Source organism: Lissotriton helveticus, chromosome 5_1, assembly GCF_964261635.1.
Source record: "Lissotriton helveticus chromosome 5_1, aLisHel1.1, whole genome shotgun sequence".
Taxonomy (NCBI): Eukaryota; Metazoa; Chordata; class Amphibia; order Caudata; family Salamandridae; genus Lissotriton; species Lissotriton helveticus.
This window is the reverse complement of record NC_136065.1, coordinates 619,411,676-619,427,104: the sequence shown is the minus strand read 5'-3', so window position 1 is coordinate 619,427,104 and position 15,429 is coordinate 619,411,676. Positions and strand designations below refer to the sequence as shown.

Sequence of the window (15,429 nt, the reverse complement as noted above, 5' to 3'; positions counted from 1 at the left end):
AGATGTCCCCCTCCCCGCCCACCCTGTAATGTGCCACACTTCCATTGTCCCTGCTGCTCTCTGATTGGCTGCTGAGTGTGGGAACCTCTCTCCAGCCCCAGACCCACACATTACCCTGCAGGCGGAGGGGGATAAATAGGGCGGGAGGGAGCGAGCTCTTCAGATACCGATCACTGTGGGTTCACTGCAGAGACCCCGCTCTTCACCCCACACCGGGCAAGATGGCGCCTTTCAGCACCGAGAGGAAATATGAAGAAAACGAGGAGAGAAACATTAGACAGGTAAGAGCCAGGAAAATAATGTTTAAGCTATACTGATAATTTTCATATAGACCTAAAGCCGTGTTTAAATGTGCCTATTGCACTTTATATAGTACTTCAGCCAGGGATTTGGTTATTATTTTTTTAACATTTCCTTAGTTCTACATTAGCACTGTTTAGATGAACTGCTGTATCATAAAGTTATAAATATACGCGCATCTATTGCCTTTTAAGCACGTTCCCGTACAATAACAAATGCACATTTTGTTTCTGCAGCTTCGGAAGCCAGCGGTGGAGAAGCTGAGGAGAGATCGCATCAACAGCAGCATTGAGCAGCTGAGGATGTTGCTGCAGAGAGAGTTTGAGGGACACGAACTTCCGGCCAAAGCAGAGAAAGCGGATATCCTGGAAATGGCCGTGACGTACCTGGCCCAGCGCGTGCAGACACCGGCGCCAGGTGAGAGCTCGTGACGTCAAGTGACTTTTTATGTGGTGAAGTGTGAAGTTTGGGTACAGACAGGTGCATGTGGTGAAAGCGGGGCGGGGCAAGAGTGGGTGGTGTTTTCTCCAGTTGTTGAAGGGATAAGACCTCAGTGGGTGCACTGGGACTGCAGTAATTCTTGTGTATGTTTGTGGAGAGGGAGGGTGGTTGGGGTTAGTCATTACGGTGCAGAGACCTAACTTGTGATAGTCGCAATGGAATGGTACTTGGCAACGGCTTATTTATTTTAAGTATCTCCATTTCCATTTTACTTAAAGTAAACTTGTGTTTTAAAAATGAGCGTGTCAGCACTACCTGTAAATCTTTTGTAGCAACCACAGGAAAGCAAAAGCAATCTAGAGAGCTTTAATAGAAGATATGTATCTGTTCACTTCCTGCTGTGAGACTGTACAAACATTAACCCCTCGTCTCTCCCTGCAGCCGCGGCCTCCAGTGAAGGTCACTCCCGGTGCCTCCAGGACTCTCTGCTCTTCCTCTCCCTCCACGGAGCCCCCGCAGAGACCCGGATGAAGCTGCTGCGGGCCCTCCATAGACCTGCGGCTGCAGCAGAGGCGGTGTGTCCTTCTCGGCCTCCGTCCTGTCCCAGCAGCACTAAAGAGCCCGCCCAGGACAGCCCCCGAGCCCCGTGGAGACCCTGGTAATGCGGGAGCCGCAGCCTGGACTTTTCTTCGGACTTCTTTCGAGGCCTCGGTCCTCTCTGAGGAGAATATTCATTCTCGTGTCTGGAGCGCGCCCTGCTGGGCAGGGGAGTTTACTGCACTTCAAGGAGAGGAGTGACGAGCGAGTGTAAATCCTCACAGGATGGACAAAGTGAATATTAAATGCTCGCAGAGGGTCAGTATTTGAATGCTGTATCCTTATAGGCTGCCCAGTGTGTGAACAGTAAATCCTCATAGGATGAAGTGTGTGAATGCTATTTCCTCGTAAAAGACCAGTGTGAGAACATTATATCCACACAGGGTGGACACTGTGGCTACTACATTCGCATAGGATGGGCGATATGTACATTTTATATCAATGACGTATGGAAAGTGCTTGCACGGTAAATCTACTCTCATGATTATATCATCTTAGGATAGACAGAGTAAATATTGTACCCGTTTAAGATGAATACTATGCAGACTACACAGTATGTATTGTACGAACACGAACTTCTTGAACAAAGGCAGCAGTGTGCTCATGTACCATGCATAACATTGTTGAAGAAAATTAACTGAAGGCATTAATAGGAAGTGCCTTCAATTTGTAATTCTTCTTAGCTGTTTCTTTGCAACAAATTCAGATGTTATCTAGAGTTCTGGCCTACAATAGGACCTACTGTTGAGAATGTTGGTGCATATTTTAGAATAAGCTATTCTCAGGTCTTAGTTCTAGCGACGCTCTGGGTTGTACCAATTTTACTTCATTTTAAGAAGTTGATTGACAGATGAAAGTGTCTGTGAGAATAATAGATGTGCTTGTAATCTGAGGGATTCAGATTGGGACCTTGTGCAGGATCAGTGTGTGTTCACCTTCTGTGTTCCAAGCTACAAATTACATAGTTATCTCTGATTGGCTGAAGTGAGTGATGACGGACGCCGCGCCTCCTTTGTATCAATTTTGATATGTAGTATTTTCTATTGAAAATTAACATGAACGTATACTACCTTCTGTGTAGGCAAAGTGTGTTTCTGTATTTTCAGAAATATCTGAATTCGCTCCCAGTTAAAGTGATGTATTTTATACATTCTCCAAGTGGCACGTTAATTGCCTTTTACATATCAGTGTTGATATATCTGTATTTCCAATTGGAAATGTATGAGTTAAAAGCCCTGCCTTCTGTGAAGGTAAAGTGTGTTTCTGTACTTTCAGAAACTAGCTGGATTCGCTCTAAGATAAAGTGATGTATTTTATACATTCTCCAAAAGGTACATGAATTGCCTTTTATATATTAGTGATGCTATATCTGTATTTCCTATTGGAAATTCATGAGTTAAAAGCCCTGCCTTCTGTGAAGGTAACGTGTGTTTCTGTTCTGTTAGAGATTTGTGAATTATCTCTAAAAAGTGTATGTGACAATGTGCACATGAATTCTGTATTCTCCAATGTGTAACATTCATTGGTGATGGATGGAATGGAAAAACGGTTATCACTGGTGCCAAATGTTTATTTTAAAAGCAGTCTTGGCGCTATTTGTGTAAGTTACACAATGTTGTGTTCTCTTTTTTATAAAGATGTTTAGTGTGGTGAACTCCCCACCATGGATTTGTATCTCAGTGACTGAGAATGTTCTACTTCTAGATCTTCTACAATATTTGTAGGGATGTGATTATCAGTGGGAACTCATTGAGTTAAGGATTGAAACCCAGGATTTAGCTCCTGCGATGAAGACATTCAATCTATTTGAATTAAGAATATCCTGTGTATATCCTCTAGTCTCAGCTGTGACATTTCTGTGACATTCTGTATCTGTCTCGTGATTATTCACTCTTTCTGTTATATGAAGGGACTTGTTGCAATCAGTTGAGATACGAACATGTTCCAATAAAAATGCAAAACTCAATAAAATGGAATTAAACATCAATTGCTGTTTTGTATGTTTTCCTTTGGATGTCTGAGCGTTGCTTTGAAGGAAAAGGCTTTCTTCGTGGACTGAAAGGGGTGGGGACATTGTCAACCACAATTGGAAGTGAAACAGCCCATTGCAGCAGGCACAACCATTATCAAATGTTGTGCCAAATGTCATATTTATGTCCGAAATAATAAGACATTAACGTTTTACAAGCACATTGCGTGCATCCAGATTACTATGGGGTTTAAACACAACACTATGTTGTCAATATTTAGAACCTGGTCTACTTTGAGATGCAGAGCTGCGTGAGACATTACACCCGACGGCATGTGCAGGCGTGCTTCTAGGCACTTGAATGAAAGAGGGAGCTGTATCACGCTAACAGTTCTCTATGACAAAAGGTGCAATTTGGTGTCACGCACTCTGTAGAGACGGTGGACTTAGACTTAATAATATATAATGCGATAGAGAGAAAGTGTGTTTCACAAAATCTGGGCGGTCTCACACGTACCTGCTCCTTTCTGTGCTACACTGAACCCCAACTTTCAAACACAATTAAATTCTGGCACCAGAGGAGGAGGGGCAGTGAGGATGATCAGGGCTGCCAGAAGTGTGGGTGGCACATTACATACTGGCCATGATGAGTTTGCCATAGGAAGTGGGCCCGGCAATAGAATGCATGACGGCACAAAGCATGCCATCACACCGCATGCCATCACAACGCATTCCTTTACAATGCGGTTGTAACAACGCAAGTGCTGTTACAAGGCATTACCATTACAACGCAAACTCTTACCCCGCATATGGCTTTACAACACATGCCCTTACAACAACTTTAGTTGTAAAAGCATGTTTCGTAAAGGCATATGCGTGTTTAAAGTTAAGATTCAAACTATAACTATTTTACTGGTAAGTATAAATGATACATATATATGTAGGTTTATAGTTCCCTGTAAAATGCTTTTATTTTAGTAAAGCATATATATCTTTCAACAAAACATCCCCAGTTCAAGGCGCACTCGAAAAGCAGATGAATTCCATTGATTTTTTTAATAAAAGGAAACTGGCATTTTAATTCAGATGCATTTCATTGCCCTACATGTTTTAGAGCGCAGCTCCTTGGAAACAGGCTCCATGATAGTATATATATATATATATATATATATATATATATATATATATATATATATATATATAATTATTTTTTTTATGGTCTCCAGTAGGTAGTTATAGTTAGAACCTAGTTTCCATAGGAAAAGCATTTTTTGATTTGCTAGTAACTTTGGAGCTGTAGAATGTTTAATGTCACAACGCATGCCATCACAACGCATGCCAACACAATGCATTTCTTTACAGCACATGCACACACACATTTCCTTAAACCCTCAATAACCCCATAACCCATACCCATCCTAAAACTACCCTTCCTGCCCCAAAACCCTTACCCACCCTAAAACCTAAATTTCCCCTTGCCACCCCAAAACCCCTACCCTACCGGAAACCTAAAATTGCCCTTGCCACCCAAAACCCATACCACCCTGAACCCTAAAATTACCCATAGCACCCCAAAACCAATAACCACCCTGAACCCTAACATTACCAATGGCACCCCAAAATTACCCTTGTCACCCCAAAACGCATAACTACCCTGTATTCTAAAATTACCCCTTGTACCTCAAAACACCTACCCACCCGGAACCCTAAAATTATCCTTGGCATCCCAAAAAACATACCCACCCTGAACACTAAAATTACCAATGGCACCCCAAAACCCATACCCACCCTGGACCCTAAAATTACCATTAGCACCCCCAAAGCCATACTCAATCTGAATCCTAAAATTACCCTTGGCACCCCAAAACCCATACCCATCCTGAAACCTAAAATTTCCCCTGGCAATCCAAAACCCATATCCACCCTCAACCTAAAATTACCATTTGCACCCAAAGCCCATACCCATCCTGAACCCTAAAATTACCCCTGACACCCCAAAATCCATAGACACCCTGAACACTAAATGTACCCCAGGCACCCCAAAACCCATACCCACCCTGGACCCTAAAATTGCCCCTAGCACCCCAACATCCATAACTAACCTTCAACCCTAAAATGACATTTTTTTTATGGTCGCCAGTAGGTAGTTACAGTTAAAACCTAGTTTCCATAGGAAAAGCGTTTTTTGATTTGCTAGTAACTTTGGAGCTTTAGAATGTTTATTGTCACAACGCATGCCACCACAACGCATGCCTACACAATGCATTTCTTTACAACACATGCACACACACATTTCCTTAAACCCTCAATAACCCCATAACCCATACCCATCCTAAAACTACCCTTCCTGCCCCAAAACCCTTACCCACCCTAAAACCTAAATTTCCCCTTGCCACCCCCAAACCCCTACCCTACCGAAAACCTAAAATTGCCCTTGCCACCCAAAACCCATACCACCCTGAACCCTAAAATTACCCATGGCACCCCAAAACCAATACCCACCCTGAACCCTAACATTACCAATGGCACCCCAAAATTACCCTTGTCACCCCAAAACGCATAACTACCCTGTATTCTAAAATTACCCCTTGTACCTCAAAACCCCTACCCACCCTGAACCCTAAAATTATCCTTGGCATCCCAAAAAACATACCCACCCTGAACACTAAAATTACCATTGGCACCCCAAAAGCCATACTCAATCTGAATCCTAAAACTACCCTTGGCACCCCAAAACCCATACCCATCCTGAAACCTAAAATTTCCCCTGGCAATCCAAAACCCATATCCACCCTCAACCTAAAATTACCATTTGCACCCAAAGCCCATACCCACCCTGAACCCTAAAATTACCCCTGACACCCCAAAATCCATAGACACCCTGAACACTAAAAGTACCCCAGGCACCCCAAAACCCATACCCACCCTGGACCCTAAAATTGCCCCTGGCACCCCAAAATCCATAACCAACCTTGAACCCTAAAATGACATTTTTTTTATGGTCGCCAGTAGGTAGTTACAGTTAGAACCTAGTTTCCATAGGAAAAGCATTTTTTGATTTGCTAGTAACTTTGGAGCTATAGAATGTTTAATGTCACAACGCATGCCAAACACAACGCATGCCTACACAATGCATTTCTTTACAACACATGCACACACACATTTCCTTAAACCCTCAATAACCCCATAACCCATACCCATCCTAAAACTACCCTTCCTGCCCAAAACCCTTACCCACCCTAAAACCGAAATTTCCCCTTGCCATCCCAAAACCCCTACCCTACCGGAAACCTAAAATTGCCCTTGCCACCCAAAAACCCATACCACCATGAACTCTAAAATTACCCCAGGCACCCCAAAGTGCATATCCACAGTGAATCCTAAAATTACCCTGGGCACCCCAAAACCCATGCTCTCCTTGAACCCTAAAATAACCACTGACAGCCCAAAACCCATACCCGCAGTGAACCCTAAATTCCCATTGGTTCCCCAAAACCCATACCCACCCTGAACCCTAAAATGACCCAAAATTCAATACCCACCCCAAACCCTAAAATTGCCCTTGGCACCCCAAAACCCATACCCACCCTGAACCCTAAAATGACCCCTGGCCTTCCAAAACCCAACCCACCTTGAACCCTACAATTACCCATGGTACCCCAAAACCAATACCCACCCTGAACCCTAACATTACCATTGGCACCCCAAAATTACCCTTGTCACCCCAAAACCCAAACCTACCCTGAATTATAAAATTACCCCTTGCACCTCAAAACCCCTACCCACCCTGAACCCTTAATTTACCCTTGGCACCCGAAAACGCATACCCACCCTGAACCCTAAAATTACCATTGGCACCCCAAAACCCATACCACCCTGAACCCTAAAATTACCCATGGCACCCCAAAACCAATACCCACCCTGAACCCTAACATTACCAATGGCACCCCAAAATTACCCTTGTCACCCCAAAACGCATAACTACCCTGTATTCTAAAATTACCCCTTGTACCTCAAAACCCCTACCCACCCTGAACCCTAAAATTATCCTTGGCATCCCAAAAAACATACCCACCCTGAACACTAAAATTACCATTAGCACCCCAAAAGCCATACTCAATCTGAATCCTAAAATTACCCTTGACACCCAAAACCCATACCCATCCTGAAACCTAAAATTTCCCCTGGCAATCCAAAACCCATATCCACCCTCAACCTAAAATTACCATTTGCACCCAAAGCCCATACCCACCCTGAACCCTAAAATTACCCCTGACACCCCAAAATCCATAGACACCCTGAACACTAAAAGTACCCCAGGCACCCCAAAACCCATACCCACCCTGGACCCCAAAATTGCCCCTGGCACCCCAAAATCCATAACCAACCTTAAACCCTAAAATGACATTTTTTTATGGTCGCCAGTAGGTAGTTACAGTTAGAACCTAGTTTCCATAGGAAAAGCATTTTTTGATTTGCTAGTAACTTTGGAGCTATAGAATGTTTAATGTCACAACGCATGCCATCACAACGCATGCCAACACAATGCATTTCTTTACAACACATGCACACACACATTTCCTTAAACCCTCAATAACCCCATAACCCATACCCATCCTAAAACTACCCTTCCTGCCCAAAACCCTTACCCACCCTAAAACCTAAATTTCCCCTTGCCATCCCAAAACCCCTACCCTACCGGAAACCTAAAATTGCCCTTGCCACCCAAAAACCCATACCACCATGAACTCTAAAATTACCCCAGGCACCCCAAAGTGCATATCCACAGTGAAACCTAAAATTACCCTGGGCACCCCAAAACCCATGCTCTCCTTGAACCCTAAAATAACCACTGGCAGCCCAAAACCCATACCCGCAGTGAACCCTAAATTCCCATTGGTTCCCCAAAACCCATACCCACCCTGAACCCTAAAATGACCCAAAAATTCAATACCCACCCCAAACCCTAAAATTGCCCTTGGCACCCCAAAACCCATACCCACCCTGAACCCTAAAATGACCCCTGGCCTTCCAAAACCCAACCCACCCTGAACCCTACAATTACCCATGGTACCCCAAAACCAATACCCACCCTGAACCCTAACATTACCATTGGCACCCCAAAATTACCCTTGTCACCCCAAAACCCAAACCTACCCTGAATTCTAAAATTACCCCTTGCACCTCAAAACCCCTACCCACCCTGAACCCTTAATTTACCCTCGGCACCCCAAAACGCATACCCACCCTGAACCCTAAAATTACCATTGGCACCCCAAAAGCCATACTCAATCTGAATCCTAAAATTACCCTTGGCACCCCAAAAGCCATACTCAATCTGAATCCTAAAATTACCCATGGCACCCCAAAACCCATACCCATTCTGAAACCTAAAATTACCCCTGACAACCCTGAACCTAAAATTCCCATTTGCACCCAAAGCCCATACCCACACTGAACCCTAAAATTACCCCTGACACCCCAAAATCTATAGACACCCGGAACACTAAAAGTACCCCAGGCACCCCAAAACCCATACCCACCCTGGACCCTAAAATTGCCCCTGGCACCCCAAAATGCATACCCACCTTGAACCCTAAAATGACATTTGCCCTCCAAAACCAATACGCACCCTAAACCTTACATTTGAAACTCATAACCCTTTACTATTCATGCCTTTACAACAAAATTAGTTGTAAAGGCATATGCGTGGTAAAAATTTGTATTGTGATGGTCTTGCGTTGTGACAGCATTTGTGTTGTTATAACCACGTTGTAATGGTAACGCTTTGTAATGACCACGTAATGGTTATTTCTCCCAGGAATATTGTGGCTTAGCCTTCCAGGAATAGGTACACAAAACCAACATTTTAAAAACACTCTTCATTTGGTCGTATGATTTTTACAAGGTACTTGCATGAAAATATAGCCACTATAAAATATGAAACACCATTGCAATCAGTTAAAAAATGTACGTATTACATATTACACTACATGAGGCTACAGTTGTCCCTTCATGGACACTCACTGCACATTTTTTGTCAGATGTAACCACCCTAACGGTGCATCCAGATGCATTCAAAAGGAAAAGAGCTATGCGCATCTTCTCAGTGCGCCCTCCTTGCAACATGATGAATGCGTCATATTTAGTGTATGACGCATCATGTTGCAAGGAGTATTAGTAGGCGCAAAAGAGACGTTTTGCTGAGGCGTCCCTGAAAAAACAGACGCAACTCCAGCAATGTGTCCTTTCACATGGGGCAAGCCCCATGTGAAAGACCTGCGTCAGTCTTATGCCTGCTGTGAGGCAGGCGTAAGATATTGACGCAATAGCATTCTAAAAAGTGGCGCACTGAAATCTCTTAGATTTTAATGCACCACTAATACAAGGCTTTTTGCAGGGGAATGTCCACTCTGCATACATTATACCTGGCACAGGCATAATGTGGCTCAGTGGTTTACAAAGTGACATATCTGCCTAGATGCATCACTTTGTAAATAGGGCTCAACATGGGAAATTATTTACGCCGCCGGTGCATCAAAAAAAGTGGCACACCTGTGACGTAAATGTGATGCAAGGCCTAATAAATAAGGCAATATAACAAGCAAAAACCTTGGGTTTGGAAAGAGAGCACAAAAAGAAAATAATAAGACACTGACAGTATCACACAGATCTAACTTGTTTACGGCCCAGGAAAACATGGCTTGGCAGTTCGGGCTGGACTGTTCCCATGAGTCACAGGGTCAGACTGATTTTCATATGGCCATGTTTGAACTGGGGTGGTGGAGTGAGCTAAAGAATGATGATGAATTAAACCCAGATCAGTTGACTGGGAGTGAGTGTTTGATTTGCTCAAACGCTCCATCCATCATCCCCTTCGGTAACACTAGCGCCAAATCAATAAAAATGTTGATGTTAGCCAGAGAAAACTGACAAAAGGCCAATTAGCCACACGGTAGTCAGCCCAATGTTACTTTTCTGCCTCTAGAGGCAAAAATAGCCTATAAGTCCACCTCCAATGAAAATAAATATAATAAAAACAATGGAATGCAGAATAGAGCAGCCAGGGCCAAGTTCAGCACAGATGAACAACCTCCCCAAACCCCCAACAGCCAGGATGACAAGCCAGAGTCTCAGGGGAAGAGGTAACCATATTCAGGGCTCCGTTTATGAAAAAACGTGCATCACTGGTGAAAACCAGTGATGCATCTCTTTTCATAGTGCCCTCCTTGCAACATCGTGGCAGCTGAATCCTGGAAACACAGACAGTCCCCAGAGCCTAGAGGCCTCACTGGGCCTGCATCTGAGACGGAGGCGGAGGTGCTGTGGAGATGCTGTGGAGTTGCTCCGACCTCACGGTGGTGGCGGCCCGCGTCAGGCTCAAGTCTTGTGGCGGCAGATATTGAAGTGTCTGTAATCCCCTTACCTGGTGGTGAAGTCTGGAGGTCGCATGGAGATATGCTGCAGATCTGTGTGAGAAGACAACATGTGCCACCACTACACCAGGGTGTACGGGGAGATTGCCATTTGGTAGGCTGAGCATCTCTGGCCAGAGGATTTGGTGCTGCCTGGACGCTGTGGAGAGTGGAGGCCCTGAGCAGCACTAAACTTGTGTTGTGGGAGCGCTGCAACTTCACGGCTAAGAGGGCCCAGTTGCATCACCTGCAGCTATACCGAGGCTTGTGATATCCTGGTTGGCTGAGGCTCCTTCTGAGTCACAGATTTGGAGAGAGTGCCTGCACTGCGCCTGACCTACATCACCAAGGATACTGCACAAGACTGGTGGAAGACTCCACAAACTGGCTCTAGTCACTGATATCGGCCATTGGTGGTGGCGGGTGCCAGGGGCATGGGTGTTGGATGCCTTTGGGTGCGCAGCTTGATATGATATCACTCACTTGGGCACTAGGGAACATGGAATCTGGTTGCTACTGTTAGATCGGAGGAGGCAAATGGGTGGTGCTGCCTTTCCTCACCTCCTGTAGTGAGCTCTTGGGTGTAAGGGGGATTGCCATCGGTGCCACCCGAGTGAAGATTCCTGGCTAGCTTACACCTGATTGGAGGAGAGGGGCTGGCTGGCCACACTGCACTGCACCACCTGTCATACATAGTGTCTGGGTGTCTAGCACAACTATGCCCTCCTGCAGACGGGGGTGGTGTCCACATTTGGCCACTCCTCCGTGTCGGTGAATCAAGCGGCTGGAGATCACTGGCTGCTGGGACAGGTGACAGTGGACAGCCAGGACTCCAAACTAAAATCTCTACTCGCAGTGAGTACCTCCCTCGTACACACTTGCACTTCCTTTGTGGGCCGCATAGCCACAATCACAGCCAACTTCACCCTGGAGCGCACAGATCATCACAAGCTGACTTACAAGGTACACAACAATGAGCAAGAACTGTACAAAGTCCCCTCTGAGCACAGCGTTGGAGGTGTAGCAGCTAATGGCACACGTGAAGTCACTGCCATGAACAGCGGCGGAAGCAGAGTTCTTCTCCCAGCATAACAATGTTAGGGTGTTGGACCTGCCTGAGGCAGCAGAAGGGGCTGACACAGTGGAAAATACTGAGACATGGTTGCGTGACATACTGCCAGCAGGTGCTCTCTCCCCATTCTTTGTAGAGGAGTAGGCCCATCGAGTGACAGTGAGCCACACACTGCTGGGGACAGATCCTTGGATCCTAGACCCTTTCTCTTCTGCCTCCTACAAGGATTGTGATGCTGCCTGCGGGAGGTACTCACACTGGGGAGGTGAAAGTGGATGACGCCACAATTATCTTGTTCCCTGACTATGCCACAGGGTGCCGGGTCAGAGGGACTTGTCTCTAGTGGTTGGCAGATGCCTCTGAAAGTTTATCATCAAATACTCCCTCCTCCACTTGTAAAGGCTGCAAGTGATCGTAGATGTTGACACACAAATCGTTGATGACGCTGAACAGGTCTGGACCTGGCTGCAATACACTGGTCACCAGGTGCTGCAGACAGGGAGTGAAGGGTCTGCACAACAAGCTGTCATTCACTGGAGCCAGTCATACTGGGAGGCATAGGAGGAGCATGCATCCCTACCACAACTACAACCCACCTCTAACATGCAGCAGGTTATACAAGATAGCTGAAGGAGCTGAATGAGGTGCCAACGATGAGCAGTCGCATTCAAAGACAGGATGCCGCCACTCCGTCTGAATGCTCCCTGAGCGACGTGGGCTACACTGAGATGTGGTTATCCGGTGCAGAGTCCATGCAGCCCCCGGATGTGACTCCTCAGACTGCAGATAACCTATTTTGATGTTGACCGGTTGTGCATCTCTCCTTCTTACACAGTTACAGACAGGTCCGGAGAGTCCCTGGCTTTTTGCAGTTCATGGTCTCCAGCCTCTTGTTGCTGAAGTTCCGGTCTACGGAGATCAGTACTTTAAGGGGATCAGGTCCAGTCATTACCCAAATGGAATGGAGCTGTTGTTCAGGTGAGCAATGCAGGTCAGGGGTGGTGGTCCCCTTGGTGCTCCTAGCTGCAATGGCAGGCGGTCCATAGTGTCCTTGACCTAGCCAAGGATGAATTGTGGGAGTTCCTATATTATCCAAGGGCCTCATTTCTGAGACCCTATTAGCACTCTTCCAACAGTGTTACGTCACTTGTTTGATGTTCCGGTGGTGTTATGTGCCACAGCAAGCTTACAAGGTCATGTAAAGCCACTTTACGTAGCTTTTAATGACCTTGTAAATATGTGCCCCTATCATGCATTAAACAGTGTGAAAGGGGCATTCAATAGCTGTTGCTGTGGGCGTTCCCACGCCAAACCAATGGAATCTGAAGCTTTCCCAGGTTTATGAAAAACCGTAAACCTTCAGAATGTGTCAGATTCTAATACCATGCCATGGGTGATGTTTGGGAGGCATTACGTGGATAAATGTTTTAATTTCTCCTCTTTTTTCACTTTTTCTATGTGGGCAGCATTCTGTAACACATAGAGAAAGAGGAAATACCCTGGATTGATAGGTTTTGTGCAGGTAGGTGTCCCTTCCTGCACAACATCAATCAACAGGCACCTTTGCAGCATGGCGCAAGGGGCCCTGCGTTGGCGCATGGCAGCCAGTGTGCCTCAACATAGGGGAAAAATACAGGGGAGCTTAATCATTAACCCCTACCAACAGTTTAACAGCACTGGTGCATCATTTTCTTGAAGTACTTGCAGAGTGAATTTTGCACCACGTTGCACCTTATTTACAAGGTGAGGAATATGGACAAATGTGTGACCTTTGTCCTGTGCCAGATTTTACCTGCGTCAAGTATGATGCATGCAGGGTGGCCGTTCCCACATAATAAAGCCTCGAAGAAGTGGTGTAGTGAAATCTGTCAGACAATTCTAGGACACCACTGCGCCATAAATGTACGCCTGCCTTATAGAGGGCATAAGGGTGTCGCAGTACCATAGGGATAGGCCTGCTCCATGTATTGCTGGAGTTGTGTCATACTTGCGACTCATCTGCAGCAATGCATGACTTTAGCACCACCAGATACATCAGAATTCCAGACATATCTGTCAGTGATTGCAACACGGAACGCCATAGAGTAAATACGGCGAGCTATAGTGTCACAGGGAGGGCGCAGTGAAACTTGTCCAATTACTATTTTATCGCAGTGATGTGACACAATTTGTGAATGGGGCCAAGGTATGCACCCTATCTTATTTATAGTGCTCATTCCTGACCTTTTGTTCTTGTGCAGGGCAGCACAATAATATTCATTGCAGCACTGTCCAGCACCCAAACATCTTATATGTGGACCCAAGTGTTTGCACCAATTTTAGGAGCAGGTTTTTTTTGTCTTAAATAATGCTTCTAATTGGACTTAACTGCATTTTTTTAGTTTTGCAACATAAAAGGAATTCCTTGAAAATATTGCATAGTGTGTTTAGCTGCAGTTTTTTCAAGGGAACGCCTACCTTGCTTCTCCTTTTCGGTAAGTCCCACTAACAGAAGTGGAAATCTTGAAAATTCCTGTTTATGCTGGAAAATTGCCACTAACAGTAGTTAGCGGCAACCTGTGAGTAAGGTGATATAAAAAAGCCACGGATATGCCAAAACATTGAAGCTACGGCGGCATTAAGTGCTTGTAAATATGCCCCTCAATGTCCTCAAAGAACCAAAGAGGATTTTCAGGCACATACAAGGTGAGTTGATGAGGAACAGAAAAGGGCAGCTATGCAGGGGTACCTCTCTGGTCATTCTAAGGGGGAAAGGAAACTGTGGGACCAGCACATGTGGGTGACCCTGGCTTTGTATCAACCACACACCTTCTGTGGCATAATGCATGGTTTTTAACATGGGAACACCTACCTTGCATCTCATTTTCGTTAAGCCCTGCTAACAGAGATGGCAATCCTGAAAATTCACGTTTGCACTGGAAAAGGGCCGCTAACTGCAGTTAGTGGTAAATTGTAAATAAGGCAATAAAAAAAAGTGCCGTAACGTTAAAAAAAAATGACGCTACAGTGGCATTAAGTTCTTGTAAATATGCCCCATCATATGTAATTTTTGTAAGATCAGAAGGTCTTGTCTAACACCATACCGAGATGGTGTGAAACCACTTTCTGGTGTTGTGTAGGAGGGTGGTTTAGATTGTCCATGGGGAAAATAGCAACACTAGCTTTCATATACTTGAGAGTCCAACCATCTCTGTTTCACACCTTTGCATGGATGTCATATAGGGGTTGCAAGGGTTCATAGCTGTGGACCCAGTTTGCCCCTGGTGACTCCTAGCACAAAGTCTTCAACCCTGGTCTTAGAGGTACCAGAATCATTCCAAAGAGGACTGGAACATAGGGCTCATTTTTATGATCACCAGGGCTCCCTCTCGTTGCTATCTGCCCATTTTTGTTCTCACACTAACGGTGAACACTTATCTTTATTTACTATTAGTGTAATAGAAAATGCAGCAGAAGGAGGTTCAACAACCTTTACTGGCAGCTGAGGTAGCTAAAATGCTTTTAAATATATGACGTATGTGTGTTTCTGGGTGAGATTGTGTTTTTATGAAAGAGACTGTGTGCATATATGTGTGTGTGAATAAGCAACTGCAATGAAAGTAAGATTGAATGTGAGTGACTGTGAATAAATGAGT

The 15,429-nt window shown here is 45.1% G+C and overlaps 1 protein-coding gene across 1 annotated transcript; it reads left to right on the top strand.

Moving 5' to 3' along the window:
• The first annotated feature begins 221 nt into the window (after positions 1–221).
• LOC144753300 (transcription factor HES-5-like) lies at positions 222–1,403 on the top strand. Its single transcript, XM_078641038.1, has 3 exons — positions 222–281; positions 537–717; positions 1,183–1,403. Exons 1-3 carry the CDS (start codon positions 222–224, stop codon positions 1,401–1,403), a joined length of 462 nt encoding a protein of 153 aa, XP_078497164.1.
• Positions 1,404–15,429: the final 14,026 nt, after the last annotated feature.